The sequence below is a fragment of the Rana temporaria genome, chromosome 11 (genome assembly GCF_905171775.1).
Source record: "Rana temporaria chromosome 11, aRanTem1.1, whole genome shotgun sequence".
NCBI classification, from domain to species: domain Eukaryota; kingdom Metazoa; phylum Chordata; class Amphibia; order Anura; family Ranidae; genus Rana; species Rana temporaria.
In genome coordinates, this window is record NC_053499.1 from 6,078,772 (window position 1) to 6,103,504 (window position 24,733).

Genomic DNA, 24,733 nt, shown 5'->3' on the forward strand with positions numbered 1-24,733 from the left:
TTATGAGGGGTTCCCACCATCCCTGTGCTGAGTTCCCGGGTCTGTACGCCTGCTGTGCCCATTATGAGGGGTCCCCACCATCCCTGTGCTGAGTTCCCGGGTCTGTACACCTACTGTGCCCATTATGAGGGGTTCCCACCATCCCTGTGCTGGGTTCTCGGGTCTGGTCACCCGCTGGGCCCATTATGAGGAGTTGCCACCATCCCTGTGCTGAGTTCCTGGGTCTGTACACCTGCTGTGCCCATTATGAGGGGTTCCCACCATCCCTGTGCTGAGTTCCCGGGTCTGTACACCCGCTGTGCCCATCATGAGGGGTTCCCACCATCCCTGTGCTGAGTTCCCGGGTCTGTACACCCGCTGTGCCCATTATGAGGGGTTCCCACCATCCCTGTGCTGGGTTCTCGGGTCTGGTCACCCGCTGGGCCCATTATGAGGAGTTGCCACCATCCCTGTGCTGAGTTCCTGGGTCTGTACACCTGCTGTGCCCATTATGAGGGGTTCCCACCATCCCTGTGCTGAGTTCCCGGGTCTGTACACCTCCTGTGCCCATTATGAGGGGTTCCCACCATCCCTGTGCTGGGTTCTCGGGTCTGTACACCCGCTGGGCCCATTATGAGGGGTTCCCACCATCCCTGTGCTGAGTCCGAGGTCTGTACGCCTGCTGTGCCCATTATGAGGGGTTCCACCATCCCTGTGCTGAGTCCCGAGGTCTGTACACCTACTGTGCCCATTATGAGGGGTTCCCACCATCCCTATGCTGGGTTCTCGGGTCTGGTCACCCGCTGTGCCCATTATGAGGGGTTCCCACCATACCTGCTGGCTTTTCTTCTTTACAGATCATTAATGAGAATGTTACAGGTGGAGCGGGACACATAAAGTTGGGCAGGAAGTGGACCCATCACTCTCAGGTGGACAGGTAGAATTATGGAGAAGCTGTCACCATTGGACAATCCAAGGCTTATAAGAATAGAGGGGCGGACTCAGGACTCCAGGCTCCACCTCTAACAAATGTATCACTTTTGGGTGAACTGGACCTATAAGAGAGAAAAGCTTTGAGTAAAAAGGAAATGATCTACAAAGATGTTACAATGAAACCATCCTCAATCATAAGCAGTAACTGTCCACCAGGGGGCAGCAGCACACACACAACAGATTTCAGAGCTGAGGGCCCCAATTATAAGAAGAGGTGATTGGTGAGAATTGGGAGATTTTCCTTCACCAACATTTTGGGATCATAATAGTGAAAAGTAAAGGACAGGAAGTGTGGTATTCACAGCAATATCAGGTGAAAATACAGGGGAAAAGGTCTTAGAAAAAAAAGAAAATGAAGGCAGCCAACAAATCTAAGGACTGGTAGAATGCCATATATTACATTTTATTTTTCTGGATTAAAGCGGCATTAAACCCAAAACCTGAAATCCAATATTTTGCAGCTTACCAATCATTAGATGTGGCGCTTGCATTATTATTATTTTTTTTGTCATCAATTGCAGCCACTGTGCCCATCAAACGCAGCCACTGTGCTCATCAATTGCAGCCACTGTGCCCATCAATTGCCGCCACTGTGCCCATCAAGAGCCGCCACTGTGCCCATCAAACGCAGCCACTGTGCCCATCAATTGTCGCCACTGTGCCCATCAATTGCAGCCACTGTGCCCATCAATTGCCGCCACTGTGCCCATCAATTGCCGCCACTGTGCCCATCAATTGCCGCCACTGTGCCCATCAATTGCAGCCACTGTGCCATCAAACGCAGCTACTGTGCCATCAAACGCAGCTACTGTGCCATCAACCACAGCCACTGTGCCATCAAATGCAGCTACTGTGCCATCAAATGCAGCCACTGTGCCATCTAACACAGCCACTGTGCCATCAAACGCAGCTACTGTGCCATCAACCACAGCCACTGTGCCATCAAATGCAGCTACTGTGCCATCAAATGCAGCCACTGTGCCATCTAACACAGCCACTGTGCCATCAAATGCAGCTACTGTGCCATCAAAAGCAAACCGAGGCAGGATTTAAAAAAAAAAATGCTCATATTGCGAAAAACGCTCGGTAACCGCGCTACTCGCAATCCGAGGTTTCGCTGTATAATGAATGTTTGTTGCTTTTGGATTTAATACTGCTTTAACATTGTTGACATGCAGCACACATAACACACGGCAAAGCTGGAAATGAGTGTGTAACTGTTATAGGGGCATTAGATTGTAAGCTCTAAGGTCTAAAGCAGGGGTAGGCAACCTGGAGCCCTCCAGCTGTTGCAGAACTACAAGTCCCATCATGCCTCTTGGAGTAATTGTAGCTGCCGGCCTCATGGGAAATGTATTTCCACAGCAGCTGGAGGCAGGGCCGCCATCAGGAATTATGGGGCCCCTTACACAGCTTCAGGCATGGGCCCCCTGGAGCAGAGAACGGGGGGGGGGGGGGGTGCTGCCGCCTGAAGTGGGGGGGGGGGGCTGCCACGAATTGAGAAAGCGGGGGGGGGCCCTTTACAAAAAAAAGAAGAAATAAAGAAAAATATATATAAAAAAGGGGTGTAGCCATCCGGGCCCCTGGGGACCTCTGGGCCCTTTAATAAAAGAAAAAAAAAAGAAATAAATATATAAACAAAAATAAACATTTATAAAAAAATAAAAAAGGGTGTTTGCCACATGGGGCCCTGGGGACCTCTGAGCCCTTTAAAAAAAAAAAAAAAAAAAAAAAATATATATATATAAAAAAAGAAACAAAACAATAGCAACAATTTAAAAAATAAAATCCACAATATCTTTTACTCTTTGCTATAATAAATATATAAAAAAAAAAACATTTCCTCAGTTTAGGCCGATACGTATTCTTCTACATATTTTTGGTAAAAAAAATCGCAATAAACGTTTATAGATTGGTTTGCGCAAAAGTTATAGCGTTTACAAAATAGTGGATAGTTTTATGCCATTTTTATAATAATTTTTTTTTTTTACTAGTAATGGCGGCGATCTGCGATTTTTATCGTGACTGCGACATTATGGCGGACACATTTGACACATTTTTGACACATTCCCTGTATAATAATATTACAATATTATATTGTTTTCATAACTATTATAAAAAAAAAGTTGTAATATTATATTTGATTAATTCTTCTTATGAGAATATTATATTGGTTACATATTCTGTATAATAAATATTACATTGGTTTCATAACTATTATTGTATACTAATATTATGTTGGTTCCATCTTCTTTTTTTAATCATTTTATTTTGGTAACACTCCTATTAAAATAATATTATATTGGTCATGCCACTATTATAATAATAATAATAATAATAATAATAATAATAATAATAATAATAATAATAAATTGGCTACATTTCTATAATAATAATATTATATTGGTTCCATCTTCTTTTTTTAATCATTTTATATTGATAACACTCCTATTAAAATAATATTATATTGGTCATGTCACTATAATAATAATAATAATAATAATAATAATAATAATAATAATAATAAATTGACTACATTTCTATAATAATAATATTATATTGGTCATGTCACTATAATAATAATAATAATAATAATAATAATAATAAATTGGCTACATTCCTATGATAATAATATTATATTGGTCATGTCACTATTATAATAATAATAATAATAATAATAATAATAATAATAATAATAATAATAATAATAATTATAATAATAATAATAATAATAATAAATTGGCTACATTTCTATAATAATAATAATATTATATTGGTCATGTCACTATAATAATAATAATAATAATAATAATAATAATAAATTGACTACATTTCTATAATAATAATATTATATTGGTCATGTCACTATAATAATAATAATAATAATAATAATAATAATAATAATAATAAATTGGCTACATTCCTATAATAATAATATTATATTGGTCATGTCACTATTATAATAATAATAATAATAATAATAATAATAATAATAAATTGGCTACATTTCTATAATAATAATATTATATTGGTCACATCCTCACGTTAACCTCTTCATGACCAAGGACGTCCCTGGGACGTCCTGGACTTTGTGCGGTGATATCTGAATGATGGGGGCAGCTACAGGCATCATTCAGATATCGCCGTCTTCAGCCGCCGATTCTGTGCACTATAAGAAAGATCAAAGCGGCGATCCCACTGCTTGATCGTTCTTATAGGCAGCGGGAGGGGACGCCATCGGGGGCCCGGAGAGCGAATCGGTCGGCGCTGCTGGAAAGCATAGAGATGACTGGTGACCAGATGGTCACCAGTCATCTCTATGACCGTCGGAGGCCCGGGCGCGACGTTATGATGTCACGCCCGGTACCCGGAAGTAAACAAAGCCGCAATTGCGGCTGTCAGCATGTGATCGGTGATTTTTTTTTCACCGATTTCATGCTTGTAAGCCTGGAGGAGAGATGTGGGGGAGGGGGAGGTCTTATTGACCCCGCATCTCTCCATAAAGAGGACCTGTCACAGTGATTCCTATTACAAGGGATGTTTACATTCCTTGTAATAGGAATACAAGTAATAAAAATAAAAAAATAAATGTAAAAAAAAGTGTAAAAATAAAAAGAATTAAGTAAAATAAAAATAAAATTAAATGTTTTTTTTTTTCAAAATGCCCCTGTCCCGTTATCTCGCGAGCAGAAGCGAACACGCATGCAGGTCCCGCCCACATATGTAAACGCCGTTCAAACCCCACATGTGAGGTATCATCGCGTGCGTTAGAGCGTGTGCAACAATTCTAGCACTAGACCTCCTCTAAAACTCGAAAATAGTAACCTGTAAAAAATGTTAAAGCGTCACCTATGGAGATTTTTAAGTACCGAAGTTTGGCGCCATTCCATGGGTGTGCGCAATTTTAAAGCGTGACATATTAGGTATCTATTTACTCGGCGTAACATCGTCTTTCACATTATACAAAAAAAATGTGCTAACTTTACAGTTTTGTTATTTTTTAATTCATGAAACCATTTTTTTCCCCCCAAAAAAAGGCGTTTGAAAAATGATTGCGCAAATACCGTGCGAGAAAAAAAAGTTGCAATGACCGCCATTTTATTCCCTAGGGTGTCTGCTAAAAAAAAATATATATAATGTTTGGGGGGTTCTGATTAATTTTCTAGCACAAAAATTGAGATTTTTACATGAAGGAGAGAAGTGCCAAAATTAGCCCGGTGGTAAAGTGGATAATATATATATAGTTTTTATAACATTCTGTATTATAATGATGTCATATCGGTTACACCCTCTGTGTAATGACGTCATGTATGTGGGCCCAGGGCGGACACACGTGACTCGGCGGCCGAACGCAACAATAGCTGTCAGTGACACGGGTGACGTTTCCTCGGCGATCCAATCAGACCTCGCGAGATCTCGTACTTCACCCAGGCAACCACGGCGAGATCTCGCGGGACTTCCTCTCCTCACCTCCGGGGGCTCCGCACTTCTCGCGAGACTTGTCTCTCCACACAGGGACTGGGCGGTTCTCGCGAGGTTTGGTCATATGAGGTTCGGGCCGGAGCTGTGCGGGTCTATCGGTGGAAGCGGAGAGTGAGAAGGAGCGGGGAGGAGGCGGCAGGTGAGGACTGAGGAGGGGAGAGAGAGAGAGAGCGGACACTGGAGGCTGAGAGAGAAAGAATGGAATGTGTGACAGATGATGGGAAAGGGGTGTGTGAGGGGGGGGGCAGGAATATGTGAGGGGTGACAGGAGGGGGGGGCAGGAATATGTGAGGGGTGTGTGAGGGGGGGGCAGGAATATGTGAGGGGTGACAGGGGGAGGGGGGGCAGGAATATGTGAGGGGTGACAGGAGGGTGGGGGGACAGAAATATGTGAGGGGTGACAGGAGGAGGGGGGCAGGGATATGTGAGGGGTGACAGGAGGAGGGGGGACAGGAATATGTGAGGGGGGGACAGGAGGGGGGGCAGGAATATGTGAGGGGTGACAGGAGAGGGGGGGCAGGAATATGTGAGGGGTGACAGGAGAGGGGGGGGCAGGAATATGTGAGGGGTGACAGGAGAGGGGGGGGCAGGAATATGTGAGGGGTGACAGGAGGGGGGACAGGAATATGTGAGGGGTGACAGGAGGGGGGACAGGAATATGTGAGGGGTGACAGGAGGGGGGGACAGGAATATGTGAGGGGTGACAGGAGGGGGGGACAGGAATATGTGAGGGGTGACAGGAGAGGGGGGGCAGGAATATGTGAGGGGTGACAGGAGAGGGGGGGCAGGAATATGTGAGGGGTGACAGGAGAGGGGGGACAGGAATATGTGAGGGGTGACAGGAGAGGGGGGGCAGGAATATGTGAGGGGTGACAGGAGAGGGGGGGCAGGAATATGTGAGGGGTGACAGGAGAGGGGGGGCAGGAATATGTGAGGGGTGACAGGAGGGGGGACAGGAATATGTGAGGGGTGACAGGAGAGGGGGGGGCAGGAATATGTGAGGGGTGACAGGAGAGGGGGGGCAGGAATATGTGAGGGGTGACAGGAGGGGGGACAGGAATATGTGAGGGGTGACAGGAGGGGGGGACAGGAATATGTGAGGGGTGACAGGAGGGGGGGACAGGAATATGTGAGGGGTGACAGGAGAGGGGGGGCAGGAATATGTGAGGGGTGACAGGAGAGGGGGGGCAGGAATATGTGAGGGGTGACAGGAGAGGGGGGGCAGGAATATGTGAGGGGTGACAGGAGGGGGGGACAGGAATATGTGAGGGGTGACAGGAGGGGGGGACAGGAATATGTGAGGGGTGACAGGAGGGGGGGACAGGAATATGTGAGGGGTGACAGGAGGGGGGGACAGGAATATGTGAGGGGTGACAGGAGAGGGGGGGCAGGAATATGTGAGGGGTGACAGGAGAGGGGGGGCAGGAATATGTGAGGGGTGACAGGAGAGGGGGGGCAGGAATATGTGAGGGGTGCCAGGAGAGGGGGGGCAGGAATATGTGAGGGGTGACAGGAGAGGGGGGGCAGGAATATGTGAGGGGGGACAGGAGGGGGGACAGGAATATGTGAGGGGTGACAGGAGAGGGGGGGGCAGGAATATGTGAGGGGTGACAGGAGAGGGGGGGCAGGAATATGTGAGGGGTGACAGGAGGGGGGACAGGAATATGTGAGGGGTGACAGGAGGGGGGGACAGGAATATGTGAGGGGTGACAGGAGGGGGGGACAGGAATATGTGAGGGGTGACAGGAGAGGGGGGGCAGGAATATGTGAGGGGTGACAGGAGAGGGGGGGCAGGAATATGTGAGGGGTGACAGGAGAGGGGGGGCAGGAATATGTGAGGGGTGACAGGAGGGGGGGACAGGAATATGTGAGGGGTGACAGGAGGGGGGGACAGGAATATGTGAGGGGTGACAGGAGGGGGGGACAGGAATATGTGAGGGGTGACAGGAGGGGGGGACAGGAATATGTGAGGGGTGACAGGAGGGGGGGAGAGGAATATGTGAGGGGTGACAGGAGGGGGGGCAGGAATATGTGAGGGGTGACAGGAGGGGGGGGCAGGAATATGTGAGGGGTGACAGGAGGGGGGGACAGGAATATGTGAGGGGGGACAGGAAGGGGGGGACAGGAATATGTGAGGGGGGACAGGAAGGGGGGGACAGGAATATGTGAGGGGTGACAGGAGGGGGGGCAGGAATATGTGAGGGGTGACAGGAGGGGGGGGGACAGGAATACGTGAGGGGGGACAGGAATATGTGAGGGGTGACAGGAGGGGGGACAGGAGGGGGGGACAGGAGTATGTGAGGGGGACAGGAATATGTGAGGGGTGATAGGGGGGGACAGGAATATGTGAGGGGGGACAGGAAGGGGGGGACAGGAATATGTGAGGGGTGACAGGAGGGGGGGACAGGAGGGGGGACAGGAATATGTGAGGGGTGACAGGAGGGGGGGGCAGGAATATGTGAGGGGTGACAGGAGGAGGGGGGCAGGAATATGTGAGGGGTGACAGGGGGGGGGCAGAAATATGTGAGGGGGGCAGGAATATGTGAGGGGTGACAGGAGGAGGGGGGCAGGAATATGTGAGGGGTGACAGGGGGGGGGGAGAAATATGTGAGGGGGGCAGGAATATGTGAGGGGTGACAGGGGGGGGGCAGAAATATGTGAGGGGGGCAGGAATGTGTGTATGGGGGGGGGGTGATATTTGTAAGATGTTTGTAGATGGTTGGAGTAGAGGTGTAAAATTTGTTAAAAATGTTGTTGTTTGTTATTAATTTTCAGAGAAATTTTACAAATTTTGTAAGTCATTTTGTTGCTCTGGGAAGGTGAAATGTATATAAAAGTTTTCTTCGCTTTACATAAAGTACGATTTCTTCTTCTGCAAATGAACTAAAATTGCTTTTTATTTAAATGTTGTTTTGTAATAAGAAGGTGAGAAGATTTCCCCTATACACGAGAGCTGTGGAGGGAAAAGCTCCTCCCACTTTCATTCTGGCCCGCCTCCTCATTTCATCCCATAAAGTATTTTGTAATGTGTTTAGGGGACGTCTCACATGCCGGGATGTGATTTGTCATCCTTGTAGCATTTGGAAATTAATATTTTCTTCTCAATATTTGCCAATAATAAACTAATTTTGTCAGACGCATTCCCCCTTTTACCCGTCAATTTAAGGCCTGAGAGGTCAGAAACGATCGTCTGCTCTACTGGATCCCAACAATCGCCCAACTGTAGGAGGGACAAGATGGAGCCGACAAGCAAACAAAAACTAGAGCCTTTCCCCCCTAGTGGCAGAAATGTATATTTCTCTTGTTTTTGAGAAGTACAGTGTTACCTGAATTGTATTCCAGGATTTGCTTATCCTGAGCTAAGAGAACATGCAAGAATTTTAAACTTTACATAAAGTCTCAGAAATCTTTCTTTAAAGCGGAAGTAAACCCTTCCATTTTATAGTTTCAAAAAAACAGTTAACATTCCCGGCATGTCGCATATGCTAGCTGTCACATTGGTTGTGCTCTCAACCAAACTGTCAAACCATCCAATGACCGGTGTCCTAATGGATCACATGTGCAGCATTATGGCAGTTGCAGATTAAACCGAGGCCAAGATGGCAGCTTCCTTGGCTGAAAACAATAGTAGGGTTTACTTCCACTTTAAGGTCTTCATGTGATAGTTTGTCCAGCTCTGTAGGTACATATGCACTATAGTGTAGTCACCATATGGTGAGTATTTTCAGCCCTCTATGGTCTGGTCACATGATTCCCCCCCCCCCCCCCTGCATCAGCCAGCGGTGGCTGCAGGGGAGAGGAGAGAGTGTAGTGACGTCACCAATAGGATTCAATGGCCCATCCTTTGCCAGGGCTTCCTCCTCTCCCTGACTGGCTGACATAGGGGAGCCCAATCACATCACTGGAGTGGAAATAGGTAAGTGTATACCGTATATACTCGAGTATAAGCCGACCCAAATATAAGCCGAGGCACCTAATTTTACCACAAAAAAATGGGGAAAAAGTATTGACTCAAGTATATGCCTCGCTGTGCCCATGCCTCGCTGTGCCCGTGACTAGACTGACATTTAACATGGGAGTCTATTGAAGGGGTGCCCGGCTTTGAAAAATCGGTGCTCCCCGGCCGTAGGTCCCCCGGACAACAAGCTTTGCACACTTGTAGAGGAAGAGTGGGGCTACATGTGTGTCAAGGTTGGGGTCCAGGGGACCTTCGGCCAGCCGGTACCGGGTCCCCAAATTCCGGGAGATCAGGCGCAAAAAGGTGACTCGAGTATAGGCCGAGGGGGGCATTTTTGGTGCTGAAAAACTCGAGTATATAAGGGGTACTTCTTTCTCTGACAGATTAGTCCGCATAGGTGTTAGGAGGGGAAGAGACAGGTTTTTTTTTTTTATTATTGTTGGGTGTAAGCTGGAATTCCAGGAAACAGTTCTTCGGCTTTCTAAGGTCTTTTAGCGTCGGCCTTGATCAGTGGGTCCATCACTTTGTTTTACTTGTGTGTGTTTTTTAGCCAGGAAATAGGAAGCGCCACACAATGACGGGCAGGAAGTGTGAGCCTCGGCCTTCTCTAAGAAGTACTGCCTCTATTTTGGTCGCATTTATAGAAGAATTTGTACAATATTTGTTAGGAAAACAGTTTAGAAAACTTCAGAGTAAAAAAATAAAAACATTGACCTGCATGAACCGGCAATGTCATTTAAATATCAGTGTGATTTATTTATTATTTTTTTCCCTGTCTTTGTGATTGTTGGGGCTCCACCCCTCTTCCCCGGTTCAGTACGGCTCGGTTATGACTCGGTGAAGTAGAAGTTCACACCCCGGGATGCGTTGGGATGAACTCATTGATAAAGTGCAGACATTGCGTAATATATAAATGCAGGAAATGAATACATCTTTTCATTGTATAGAGCCATTCACGTCACTCCCTGTCCCCTGAAGGAGTTGGCATTTTAACCACTTCATTACTGGGCACTTAAACCCCCTTCCTGCCCAGACGAATTTTCAGCTTTCAGCGCTGACGCATTTTGGATGACAATTGCGCGGTCATACAACACTGTACCCAAATTATATTTTTATCATTTTTTCCCACAAAAAGAGCTTTCTTTTGGTGGTATTTGATCATCTCTGCGGTTTTATTTTTTGCGCTATAAACAAAAGAAGAGCGACAATTTAACACAATATTTTTTCATTTTTGATTTAATAAATACCACAATTAAAAAAAAAAAAAAAAAAAAAAAATTTCCTCAGTTTAGACTGATACGTAGTCTTCTACATATTTTTGGTAAAAAAAAAATGCAATAAGCGTATATCAATTGGTTTGCGCAAAAATTATAGCGCCTACAAAATAGGGGATAGATTTCTGGCATTTTTATTTGTTTTACTAGTAATGGTGGCGATCTGCGATTTATTTTTTTTTATTTTTTATTTATTTATTTATTTATTTTTTTTATTTTTTGTGACATTGCGGCGGACACATTGGACACCTTTGACAAGTTTTTTGGGACCATTCACATTTATACAGCGATTGGTGCTATAAAACTGCACTGATACTGTGTAAATGTGACTGGCAGGGAAGAGGTTAACACTAGGGGACGCTGAAGGGGTTAATATGTTCCCTAGTGTGTTCTAACTGTAGGGGGGAGGGGACTCACAAGGGGAGGAGACCGATGTGTGTTCCTCTGTACTGGGAACACAGCATCGGTATCCTCACCTCTGACAGGAGGTGGATCTGTGTGTTTACACCCCATCATTACACACACAGATCCATGGTCCTGCCGTAATCACCGGCAATCCACGGGGATGTTAGGGAAAGAGCCTGGATGCCGACCGAGGTTTCACTGGTGTGCACTGTCGTGAATCCATTGTAACGCATCGCGCATGCGCAGTTGGCCGCCACGTGACTTCCGGAGCATTCTAGGATAGGCAGCAAACTGTGACAATACACCGGCCTTCCAGAATGTTTACATCCCAGTTAATGAAATCTCCACCTCCTCCGCAGGAGATCTCTACACTCACGATATAAATCCTGTGGAAGAGGTAAATATACTCCAGGGTGGGGGGTTTCTGGGATCGACTTGCTTAAAGGGGTTGTAAAGTCTCAAGGTTTTTCACCTTCATACATTCAAGGTGAAAAACCTGTGCTGCAGCTGCTGCCCCCCCCCTTTTTCCTTACCTGACCCTGATTGTTCCAGCGACGAGCCCAGCCACTGTCCTTCCCCCTTCTTCTTCTTTTTTTTTTTTTTTTTTTTTCTGAGCCGTTTGGAAAAACTCGGAATCATTTGGAGATGCTCAGCAATACTCCATTCCCTAGTGTTTCTGAGATCAGCCGAGTATTTCCGAGGCTCTCCGGCGCCCCCCACCCACCTCTGGCCACATGTGGTATTTCATAACCTAGAAGTAAATGCGGAACAAATTATCTTTGTTTCCATTGACTTCTATGGGGAAACTCGCTTTGATATAAGAGTGCTTTGGATTACAAGCATTCTCCCGGAACTGATTATGCTCTTAATCCGATGTTCCACTGTATACAAATACCACAAATTGGTATTTTGGACAGCTATTTTATCTAAGAGAAATCTTATGTTTTTTTTTTTTTTTTTTTTTTAACGCCTGTCGACCGCCGCACGCAGATGTACGTCGGGGGAATGGCACGGCTGCGCATATTGGCGTACAGGTACGTCCCATTTAATATGCACAGCCGTGGGTTGCACGCGCTCGCAACCCGGTCAGGTACTCCGTGACCAGACCCGATCGCCGCCGGTGTCCCACGAACGGGTCACAGAGCTGACCTCTCCCCGTGCTTCCTAGTCAGACTGTCACTGATCGTCTGTTCCCTGTCATAGGGAACGACAATCAGTGATGTCACACGCCAAGCCACGCCCCCACATAGTAAGAATCACTCCCTTGGGGCACGCTTAACCCCTTCAGCGCCCCTACAGGTTAACCCCTTCACTGCCAGTGTCCTTTTCACAGTAATCAGTGTATTTTTATAGCACTGATCGCTGTAAAAATGACAGTGGTCCCAAAATGGTGTCAAGTGTCCGATGTGTCCGCCATAATGTTGCAGTCACGATAACCATCATTACTAGTAAAAAAAAAAAAAATATTACTAAAAATGCCATAACTATCCCCTATTTTGTAGACGCTATAACTTTTGTGCAAACCAATCAATAAACGCTTATTGCGATTATTTTTTTTCTCCAAAAATATGTAGAAGAATACGTATCGGCCTAAACTGAGGAAATTGTATATTTTTTTTTTTTTTTTTATATATTTTTTGGGGATATTTATTATAGCAAAAAAATATTACATTTTGTCAAATTGTCGCTCTATTTTTGTTTATAACGCAAAAAAAATAAAAACCGCAGAGGTGATCAAATACCACCAAAAGAAATCTCTATTTGTGGGGGGGAAAAAAGGACGTCAATTTTGTTTGGGAGACACGTCGCACGACCGCGCAATTGTCAGTTAAAGCGACGCAGTGCCGGGAAGCTAAAATTTCGCCTGGGCAGGAAGGGGGGGGGGGGGGTATATGTGCCCAGTAAGTAAGTGGTTAAAGACCAAAACTTTTCTGACATTTGTTACCTACAAGTAAAAAAAAAAATTTTTTTTTTCTGCTAGAAAATTATGTGGAACACCCAAACATGATATATTATATATTTTTTTTAAGCAGAGACCCTAAAGAATAAAATGGTGGTTGTTGCAATATTTTGTCACACTGCAATTGTCAGTTAAAGCGACGCAGTTCCCGAATTGCAAAAAGGGGCCCGGTCCTTTAGCAACAAAATGGTCCGGGGCTTAAAGGGGTGTTCCAGCCTTTTTTTAAGTTTATTAAAAGTCAGCAGCTACACAAAGTGTAGCTGCTGGCTTTTAATAAACAGACACTTGCCTGCTCCACGGTTCCAGCGACGTACCGGCCGGGGCTCCGCGCCTCGCCCCCCCTCTTCATTCCTAGTGTGAGCACCCGGCAGTGACAGCTTTCGGCTTCACGGCCGGGCACCCACTGCGCATGCGCGAGCGGCGCCATCCGATTGGACAGGCGCTCGCCTACAGGGAGGTGCTGCAATAAGGCGATTGAGCTATTCGCCTTACCAGCCCCTCGGTGGAAGGAGGACAAGAAGTCCCACTTCTCCTGAAGCCCCCCCCCCCCAAAAAAAAATGACATGCCAAATGTGGCATGTAAGGGGGCAAGGAGTGGGTTAAGCGGAAGTTCCATCTTTAGGTGGAACTCCGCTTTAAGTGGTTAAACGTGTGCAAAAAAAACCCATCTCTGGCAGTGAAGGGTTAACGGGCAGCTAATAGCGTTATTGATCAGTTAAATGTCAATGAAGGAATGTCTCTCTTTGGATTGTGCAGTTGCAGGCCTGGTCACGGCTTGGGAATGCATCTTGCAGTGGCTGGTCAATGACCAAGAAATGTCCGGAGTAATTACAGTTGAATAGATCAGTCGGGGGGGGGGGGGGGGGACAGGGGCGGGGTGACGTCCGTCACGCTGCAGTGAGCAGGACAGGTGAGGTCTTCCTGATCAGATTAGGATTATTCCTCTGCACAGTCCTTGTCTCAGCCAGGTTTAGACTGTGTATCTCAGCTGTAAATGTGGACTCTAAAGCCAAATGACCTACATAATTCTGTCTGCGGGGGACGTACAGCGCGAGCACACAGGTGGCATGTCGGCGTTCGCATGTTAACGTGTCACTGTGGGGTTTATTATGAGAGGAGACCGTCTGTGCTGGTGAAATGCGAGGCTGACAGTAGACGGGGGGGGGCGGATAACTTCTCAGGCTTAGGGGGGGGGGGGGGGGGGCGAGCTGAGCAACCTGAGATACGTTACCTAACCGCTTACTGGAGGCGGGCCTGAACAACCGACGCAGTGACATTTCATTATGTAAAGGCAAGGCCAGGACATTACAGTCTCTGCAATCCAAAAAAGGAAGGATTACAGTGGAATTAAGGTATGCTTTTCAATAACTGCTTTCTAGTGCGCAACATTTTTTTTTAATACTTTAAAGCAGAGAAAGGTTTAAACCTCTGTCAGGTTTTAATTGCTATTTGTGTCCCATATTGTTGCAGAGATTTCCACTCTCTTCCCATAGGGTCACCGAGACTGGAAGGAAGCCTAATCTACCCAATGCCAATTAGAGCTGCACAATTAAAGCGGAGTTCCGGCCACAATTTCACTTTTTAAATATAAATACCCCTGTAATACACAAGCTTAATGTATTCTAGTAAAGTTAGTCTGTAAACTAAGGTCCGTTTTGTTAGGTTGTTACAGCATTTAGACACTTTATAAAATAGAAATTGACTGGGGCCATCTTAAGTGTGGGCATCATGAAGCCAGACTGTATGACTTCCTGGATTTCAGCCTTGAAGATCTCGCACATGCTCAGTGCTGCACAAGCAGTGTAATGGGTTTCAGATCAGGTTTCAGCACCTGTACTGTCCAAGTCACATGATTCTTCGAGACTGGGGAGTGCACAGACTCCTGGAAAGTTAACACCCACTACATTCCCAGGAGTCTGTGCGGTGTAGGTTAGGAAGATTAAGCACCTAGGTGCAGGAAGTGGGAAGATTAACTATTCTGCCTAGCAACAACACTGTGAAGGCATCAAAAAATAAATTTTTGTTTTCTTAAAGGACTAATGACATTTTTTTTAAAACTACTGATGTAATGTTATATTTATGGGTGGAACTCCACTTTAATCACGGAGAGAATCGCGATCTCGATTCTCCCCGCGGGGTGACCAGCAATTTTTTTTTTTTTTCGGGTGCAGCCATAAATTATTCTTGCGTGTCCCGGAAGTCGCTCACATTCCCCATCACCACCATCCTCCAATCCGCAGCAGGAACGTCATCATCCGCCGCCCGCTGCCGCTCCGCATGGCATGCCGGGATATGTAGTCCCGCCTCTGTTGTTAGTGAAGGGGAGGTCTCCTTGTAGAACTACCAATCCCAGGATTCCTAGCGGGCCTGGTTCCAGACAGGGAGCGGAGCAGAGAATGCTGACCGGAGCCGGGGAGATGAGGGCAGGTGCTGGGGGAGCCCGGCCGGAGCTTTACCGCTGGAGGAGGCAGAAGACGGGGGGGCACCAATGTGAGGGCCGGCGTAGGGGTTCCGTGTAACCCAGAGCCTGAGAGAGAGAACCATTGTACTACCTGGGGGCCTGAGCGAGAGTATACATATATGGGCAATGGTGACAACATGAGTAGAGGTGACAACATGGGCAATATTGACAAGAACGGGGTTTATTACCGCTTTAACCACTTAAGCCCCGGACCATATTGCTGCCCAAAGACCCAAGGTGTTTTTACAGTTTGGGACTGCGTCGCTTTAACAGACAATTGCGCGGTCGTGCGACGTGGCTCCCAAACAAAATTGGCGTCCTTTTTTTCCCCCACAAATAGAGCTTTCTTTTGGTGGTATTTGATCACCTCGGCGGTTTTTATTTTTTGCGCTATAAACAAAAATAGAGCGACAATTTTGGAAAAAATTCAATATTTTTTACTTTTTGCTATAATAAATATCCCCCAAAAACATATATAAATTTTTTTTTTTCCTCAGTTTAGGCCGATACGTATTCTTGTACCTATTTTTGGTAAAAAAAATCGCAATAAGCGTTTATCGATTGGTTTGCACAAAATTTATAGCGTTTACAAAATAGGGGATAGTTTTATTGCATTTTTATTATTATTTTTTTTTTTACTACTAATGGCGGCGATCAGCGATTTTTTTTTCGTGACTGCGACATTATGGCGGACACTTCGGACAATTTTTACACATTTTTGGGATTTTTGTCATTTTCACAGCAAAAAATGCATTTAAATTGCATTCTTTATTGTGAAAATGACAGTTGCAGTTTGGGAGTTAACCACAGGTGGCGCTGTAGGATTTGGTGTACACTGTGTGTGTGTTTACAACAGTAGGGGGGTGTGGCTGTAGTAATGACGTCATTGATCGTGTCTTCCCTATAAAGGGGATGACGCGATCGATGCGCCGACACAGTGAAGCACGGGGAAGCCGTGTTTACACACGGCTCTCCCCGTTCTTCAGCTCCGGGGAGCGATCGCGACGGAGCGGCTATAAACAAATAGCCGCGCCGTCGTCCCGGATCGCTCCCCGAGGGGACTCGACCGCCGCAAGTCGCAGGGGGGGTCCCGATCGGACCCCCGACCCACGTCTAGGCAGGGACGTACAGGTACGCCAATGTGCCTGTACGTGCCATTCTGCCGACGTATATGTACAGGCGGCGGTCGGGAAGGGGTTAAAAAAAAAAAAAAAAAATTGAGAATCGTGATCTTCATTTTATGCAAAAGAATCGCGATTCTCATTTTTCCCAAAATCGTGCAGCTCTACTGCAAATCGGCTCTATACGGCCCCTGCACACCGACGTTCGGCTTCTTTCGGCGGCAAATCGTGACGCGCTGTATGCGCCGATGGGAAGCATGTCAATCAATTAGCATGTGAATAGGAACGCCCAGTCCCGCAGATTACATACCCGGAAGCCGCGGTGAAAATATAGATAAAAAGGTATGTACGGCAAGGAAATAAAAAAAACAAAAAAAAAAAAACAGCGTAATGTCATTCTCACAACTCGGCTCAATGTAATGTTAGAATTTTTTTTTTTTTTGGGTGAACCCCCGCTTTAAGACAGAGATCCGACTTTGGAGGCGACTTCCATTGAAATCTATGGGTACAAGTTGCCTACAAGTCGCCTTGAAGTAGTACAGGAACCTTTTCTGAATTTCTCATGTCGCGTGACTTGGGGCTGCGCAAGTCGGATCCCAAGTGGCGGTAGTGTGAACCGGCACGAATAGGGCAGCAACAACGATTATTTTCATAGTTTATTGTTTCTTTTATTGATTATTTTATAATTATTGTGTTGATTTAATTAATTGGATAAAAACCTAAACATAATAAAAATTGGTGTATGATATGTAAAGTTAAAAGCCTCGTACACACGATCGGTCTTTCTGCGGACAATGCGTAGGACTTTTGTCCGAAGGGCGTTGTCCGTGAACTTGTCTTGCATACGAAAGGCAAATAATTGTCGGACAACAAACACGAAACTACGTGTTTTGTTTTTTTTTTCAGCTCTTACGCGCCACCCTTTGGCCAACTTCTGCTAATGTTGTGTTATGATGAGCATTGCTTCCGAGCATGCGTGTTTGTACTTTTGGACTTTTGTATGGCGGACAATTGTTGGCAGGCAATTTTTTAACCACTTCCTTACAGGGCCTATTCTGGCACTCCTCTCGTACATGCAAAAATCTTTTTTTTTGCTAGAAAATTACTCGGAACCCCCAAACATTATATGTTTTTTTGTTTTTAGGAGACACCCTAGGGAATAAAATGGTGGTCATCGCAACTTTTTATCTCGCACGGTATTTGCGCAATCATTTTTCAAACGCCCTTTTTTTCCCCCCCCAAAAAAAAGGGTTTCATGAATTAAAAAATAACATTAAAGTTAGCCCTTTTTTTTATTTTTTTGGCATGATGGGAAATATGATGTTAAGCCTAATAAATAGATACCTAACATGTCGGCCTTCAAAATTGCACACGCTCGTGGAATGGCGCCAAACTTCGGTACTTTAAAATCCTCATGGGCGATGCTTTCATTTTTTTTTACTGGTTACATGTTTCGAGTTACAGAGGAGGCGTAGGGCTAGAATTATCGTTCTCGCGCTAACGTTTGCGGCGACACCTCACGTGTGTGGTCTGAACACCGTTTTCATATGTGGGTGGGACTTGCGTATGTGTCGTTTGTGCGAGCACACGGGGACAGGGGCACTTTAAAAAAAATGTTTTTTGTTTGTTTTTTTAAAGTGTCAAAGTAAAAAGTTTAAAGTAAAATTAACAATAAAAAAAATGTTTTTACTTTAAACTTTTTACTTTGACACTTTAAAAAAAATGGATCATCTTTTATTCCTATTACAAGGAATGTAAACATCCCTTGTAATAGGAATAAGCATGACAGGTCCTCTTTACAGTGAGATATGGGGGGGTCAATAAGACCCCACATCTCACCTCTAGGTTGGGAAGCCTGAAATAAAATAAAAACAAATGATCCTGGCTTCCCTGCCAAGGTGGCACTTTTTTTTTTTTCATTGAATGCAGAGGCCGGCCGTGACGTCATAACGTCGCGCCCGGCCTCCAAACTACCGTTTTCTCTTTAAATTTGCCTCATCATGATGTATCATTGGGGTCCTGTTAACACTTATCACTACCTAAACACATAACGAGGATCGTGTTGTTTATTAAGTGCCTGGTATATCCAGTTCAGGGAATAGACTGGCAGCAGTGCATTAGGTTTGGATTTGTAGAGAGGGACTGTGTGCTCAGAGCCGGCCTTCAGAGAATAATTGTATTACTGGAAATGAGGAATATATTTATCCCAGTGCCTGAGCTGGTTCTGCATTTGTCACAGGAATACACGCAGTTTTGCAATCCAGACGATCTCGTGCTCTGCCAGTGATGATGGACGGGACTAATGGAAGACGAGATGCTCCATAACAATTTCACGGACTCGATTTTAAAGCTGAGCCAAAGCAGAACTATAGTCGCCTTATTATAATCGCTATCGTCGCCCTATTATAATCGCTATAGTCGCCCTATTATAATCGCTATAGTCGCCTTATTATAATCGCTATGGTCGCCTTATTATAATCGCTATGGTCGCCTTATTATAATCGCTATGGTCGCCTTATTATAATCGCTATGGTCGCCCTATTATAATCGCTATAGTCGCCCTATTATAATCGTTCTAGTTGCCCTGTTATAATCGCTCTAGTCGCCCTGTTATAATCGCTCTAGTCGCCCTGTTATAATCGCTCTAGTCGCCCTGTTATAATCGCTCTAGTCGCCCTGTTATAATCGCTCTAGTCGCCCTGTTATAATCGCTCTAGTCGCCCTGTTATAGTCGCTCTAGTCGCCCTGTTATAGTCGCTCTGTTATAATCGCTATAGTCGCCCTGTTATAATCGCTATAGTCGCCCTGTTATAATCGCTATGGTCTCCCTATTGTCAGTAATGTTTTTCATTTCAATGAAGTGCTACTAAACCGACAACAGCAGGGCTGCAACGGATCAAAAAACTCGCGGTTCGGATCGTTCCTCGGATCAGGAGTCACGGATCGGATCATTTTTCGGATCGGCAAAAAAATAAAAAATCTCCCCCACTGTAATATCCATCTCTTTCCCCCCCCCCCCCACCTGTAATATCCATCTCTTCCCCCCCCCCACTGTAATATCCACCTCTCTCCCCCCCACTGTAATATCCACATGTCCCCCCTCCCCCCTCCCTCAGGTAGTACAGAGTCACTTCCAGCGGTGTGTCCCACGGCAACGAGTGCGGGCTCCTCCTCCTCTGTGGGTGTAAACAGAGGAGGAGGAGGGCATACCAAGATGGCCGCGGCTCCGGAGCTAGGCCGAAGCCGCGGCCATAACGTTAGGAAAGGCTGCGGCTTCGGCCTAACTCCGGAGCTGCGGCAATCCGCGGATCACAGTGTGTGCCGATCCGAAGGGGGTGACCCGTTTGGATCACCTGTGATCCGTTGCAGCCCTAGACAACAGTATAATCGGTCTGTATATACAGTAAAGCATGCTTGGTATACTCTCTGTGGAACCTAAGAGTTAATCCTCTGCATTGTGTAAAAAGGCTGTTTGATCCTATCTTCTTTGATCCTCCCCTTCTTCCACTGTCCCCAACCCAACTCCTGATAGTACAGAGCCTTGGGCGCACTCTGCACATGCTCAGTTTGGTGTGTGTTGCTATTTTTTTTTTTCCTTTTAATGGGAGAGTGAATGTGATCAACACAGGGCCAATTGGCACTGTCCAGACAGAGTTAGGGGTCCTGCAGTCTCGTAAGACAATCGGGGAGAATGAAAACACCCCCCTACAAGCTTTAACCAGACACTGATAGAAGTCACTAGACTGCTATATACTGCTGAGGAGAAACGGTATTTATCAGTTTGTATTTACTAAAATAAATGCATTTCCATGTTCTGTGTACTGGGGGAGAGCAGATATAGTGACTGCAGTCTCCTGGGGAGAGCAGATATAGTGGCCCGGATTCAGATAGGAGATACAACGTCGTATCTCTGAGTGTGCGCGGTCGTATCTATGCGCCTGATTCAGAGAATCGGTTACGCATAAATTTCCTAAGATCCGACCGGCGTAAGTGTCTTTCACCGTCGTATCTTATTCTACATATTTACGCTGGCCACTAGGTGGCGCTTCCGTATAGTTACGCAAGGAATATGCTAATTAGGTATTTACGCCGATTCAGAAACGTACGTCCCGCCGGCGCATTTTTTTAAGTCGTTTACGTTAGGCTTTTTTCGCCGTATAGTTACCCCTGCTATATGAGGCGTAGCTAATGTTAAGTATGGACGTTGTTCCCGCGCCGAGTTTTGCAAATTTTACGTTGTTTGCGTAAGTCGTTCGCAAATAGGGCTGGACGTCATTTACATTCATGTCGATTCCAATACGTCCTTGCAGCGTACTTTGGAGCAATGCACACTGGGATATTTCACGGACGGCGCATGCGCCGTTCAAAAAAAAAATTCAAAAACGCGGGGTCATCTTACATTTAAATAACACGCCCACAACATCCCCATTTGAATTGGGCGGGCTTACGCCGCCACACATACGTTGCGTTCTTTCTGCATACGGAACTTGCGCCCAAAGTTACAGCGGCGTAATGTATCTAAGATACGTTATGCCCGCAGATGAATGAATGAATGAATGAATGACTTGTATAGCGCAACGCATGCGAACTGAATCGCCTCTGGGCGCTTTTTCCAGCCAGTATCTGCTTGGTTGGTGCGGTCATTTTTACCCCGTAGGATCATGACACGCTAGGGACACACAGTCATACACACATATATACATATATACTGGGCCAATTTGGATGAGATCCAATTTACCTACCAGCATGTCTTTGGAGTGTGGGAGGAAACCGGAGTACCCGGAGGAAACCCACGCAGACACAGGGAGAACATGCAAACTCCAGGCAGATGGTGTCGTGGTTGGGATTCGAACCAGCGAACCTTTTGCTGCTAGGCGAAAGTGCTACTCACTGCACCACCGAGCATTCTATCTGAATCCGGGCCAGTGACTGCAGGTTCCTGGGTAGAAAGTTCACTAAAATTCATTAATGCGTATGCCCTCCCCAAAAATTGTGCTGGGGGGGGGGGGGCCACTGTGCAAATACAAATAGTCATAAGAATTTGTAACGCCCACCATTTTATTCGCTAGGCCTTTGCTTACAAAAAAATAAAAAATGTGTTTTGGGGGTTCCAAGTTATTTTCTAGCAAAAAATAAGTATTTTTTTTCCCATGTATGTGAGAAGTGTCAGGCCCGGTATTGAGGTGGTTAATGACCAATCTTCCCTCAAAGGGGGAAAAAACAATAAAAACATGAAGGCGTGATTCTGCAGCAACACTAGGTGCGAACCGAGGCGAATGTCCTGCCAAAGAGGAGTTTACTATTCAGAAAAGTATTTCCTTTTACAGCTTGCTTTGTTTTTGTTGATTTGTGGTCGCGTTAGATATGTACTGTATGTGTGATGGCAGAATGGGTCCTTGGGGAGCTCTGTGCAGCACGTGTGCACAGAGCAATGCCCGCTCTTCGGTCTGTAAACATGTTTTTCTAGGAACGTGTGGTAAAGTATTCTAGGAAGGGAACTGACTCTGGGGCACACGTGCTCTCTGGGTGCAGCACTGTGCAGGCAACTGGATCGGCTGGGATTTCATGAATGGTATGTTTGCCTTTCCCACTCCGGGCTCTCTCTTCATATGGCAGTTGATTTTAAAATGAGCAGTGGGGGGAGGGGGTTGGTGGTTGTATGATGGGTTCAGCTGGCCAAGTGTAAGGTGATGGTGTTTACAAGACTGGAGTGTTTTATTACTTGCACTGTGTTTCCAACAACTCAATGCAATGGTGGTTTTTAAAGGTGGGCTGGTTTTGTTGTATTTTACAGCTGAATGTCAGGAAGGCAGGTATAAAAATAAAGTAATGGTGGATTTATAAAAAAAAACACAACACGGTGCTACAAAGACACGTTTACATCTTTACATCTTTTTTGCATTTAAAGCGGATCTCCACCCTAAAGTGAAGTCGCGCTGATCGGCACCCTCCCCCCCCCCCTCCGGTGTCACATTTGACACCTTTCAGGGGGGAGGGGGGTGCAGATACCTGTCTAAAGACAAGTATTTGCACCCACTTCTGGCCACATGTCTCGGGCAAAAGACGGGTTTTTCCTGACTTCTTGTCTGTCCCCCGTTGTGTGCTGGGAACACTCAGCTCCCAGCACACAGCTGGTCCTAAAAGATCCTGGGGGGAAAAAAGCCGTGGACTAGGCCAAAGCCGCAGCCTCGCCTAAAAAATCCTGCCCGCCGCGATCCTGGGAAAAGGCCGTGAGCGGCATCAGGGCCTTTTAGCAGGTGAGGCCGTGGAGCGCTGTGCCTATGGGGAAAAATAAATAAATAATTAAAACGATTTGGTCAAAATCTGAATCGATTTGCCCTCGCAACTCGATTCAAATCGATTTTTTTTCCAGCCCTACGATGACGTCACTAACGACATGATCGTCGTTAGTAGCGGCAGGCTCAGTGCGCTGTTATCTACGTAGACCTCGGTGCCGTCTTTCTTGCAAATATCACCTTAAAGCAGTTCTCCACCCTAAAGTGGAGTCCCGCTGATCGGAACCCTCCCCCCTCCGGTGTCACATTTGACACCTTTTCAGGGGGGAGGGGGGTGAAGATACCTGTCTAAAGACAGGTATTTGCACCCACTTCCGGCCCGGCATTCACGGGCAAAAGACGGGCATTCCGTCACATCCCGTCGCCCCCCCCCCCGTTGTGTGCTGGGAACACTCGGCTCCCAGCACACAGCGGGAGCCAATCGGCGGGCGCGGCGCGACTCGCGCATGCGCCGTAGGGAACCGGGCAGTGAAGCCACAGCGCTTCACTTCCAGGTTCCCTCAGCGTGGATGGCGGGGGGAGCAGCAGAGAGACGAGCGACCGCTCGTCCTCCGCTGCGATCGGCGCTGGACTCCAGGACAGGTAAGTGTCCTAATATTAAAAGTCAGCAGCTGCAGTATTTGTAGCTGCTGGCTTTTAATATTTTTTTCCCATGGCACATCCGCTTTAACCGTGTAGGATAAGGAGACCTTTCTTGCACCTACAGGTAAGCCTTAACCTAGGCTTACCTGTAAGTCAAAGCGGCCTGTAAGGGTTAGTTTCTGTACTACGTTTTGCAATTTCGGCCCGCGATTTACATTGACATCTGTGCAGAAACCCGCACAGATGTTTCTGAAATCGGGACTGACAAGCGAGACTGAAATCGTACGAGGTTCAGCTTTACTCTCGCAGCCCAGTGTGAACCTGGGCTTGGACTTTGTAGTTGTGTGTTCCTTCTCCCCTTCAGCATGTTCCAGTTGACCAGTAATGCCAACCATTGTAGGGGAATGCGTCAAAAGCAGGGTGTTTGTTTCCTCAAACAATAGATGTCGGTAGTTCCAATCTGATTCCGCACCATGTGCTTGCTTTCATTTTGCATGTCCTCTTCAGTTTTAATCGATACGTCTGTTTTTTGTTTTTTATATAGGTCACTCATGTGTACTTGTGGAGAAGTAATGTGAGGAAGCTGGGAGTGGCATGGCCGGACGTTCTCATCCATACGACAGTAACTCCAGTGATCCAGAGAACTGGGATCGGAAATTGTGTAATAGACCTCGAAAACTTTACAAGCACTCAAGGTAGGTCCTGCAAAGTCTTTTGTACGTTTTTCTGATACTTTTTATTTCCTCCTGGGTCTGTTGAGTGGGTGGCTGTGATAAGATTACCAATCAATCGGGTGACTTTCATTTACCGTTCTTGTTAATTGTTAACTCGGCTGTTTGCGTTTTTTATTTCAGTTCTTTGGAAAACTCATTTTGTCCTGCACTAAAATGTCACGTCATACTATCCTGATTGTTACCGGTCAGGATGGAATTCCCAGAAAAAAGCTAGTCAGTTCGGTTAAATACACCATATGGCTGAACAGGTGTGCACACCAGACCGTCACACCTTGTTGGACTTAGTATTTCAAAACCATCTATATGTAGCGAGGTATCCCATAAGCTGCACATCGCTGCAAATCCACTTTAACCACTTAAGACCCGGACCTTTAGGCAGCTAAAGGACCTGGCCAGGTTTTGCGATTCGGCACTGCGTCGCTTTAATAGACACTTGCGTGGTCGCGCGACGTGGCTCCCAAACAAAATTGGCGTCCTTTTTTTTTCCC

General features: G+C 46.1%; 1 protein-coding gene across 2 annotated transcripts in view; it reads left to right on the plus strand.

The window, feature by feature from the left end:
- The first annotated feature begins 5,453 nt into the window (after nt 1-5,453).
- The window catches only part of BTBD10 (BTB domain containing 10), a 73,594-nt gene continuing 54,314 nt past the window's right edge, over nt 5,454-24,733 (plus strand). The window contains exons 1-2 of one of the 2 annotated variants that reach the window (XM_040327928.1): nt 5,454-5,593; nt 24,056-24,206. In XM_040327928.1, coding sequence (XP_040183862.1) covers nt 24,106-24,206 — 101 coding nt within the window. In that variant the 5' untranslated portion in view covers nt 5,454-5,593; nt 24,056-24,105. The remainder of the gene's footprint in view (nt 5,594-24,055; nt 24,207-24,733) is intronic. The other variant, XM_040327930.1, reaches the window with a different exon arrangement.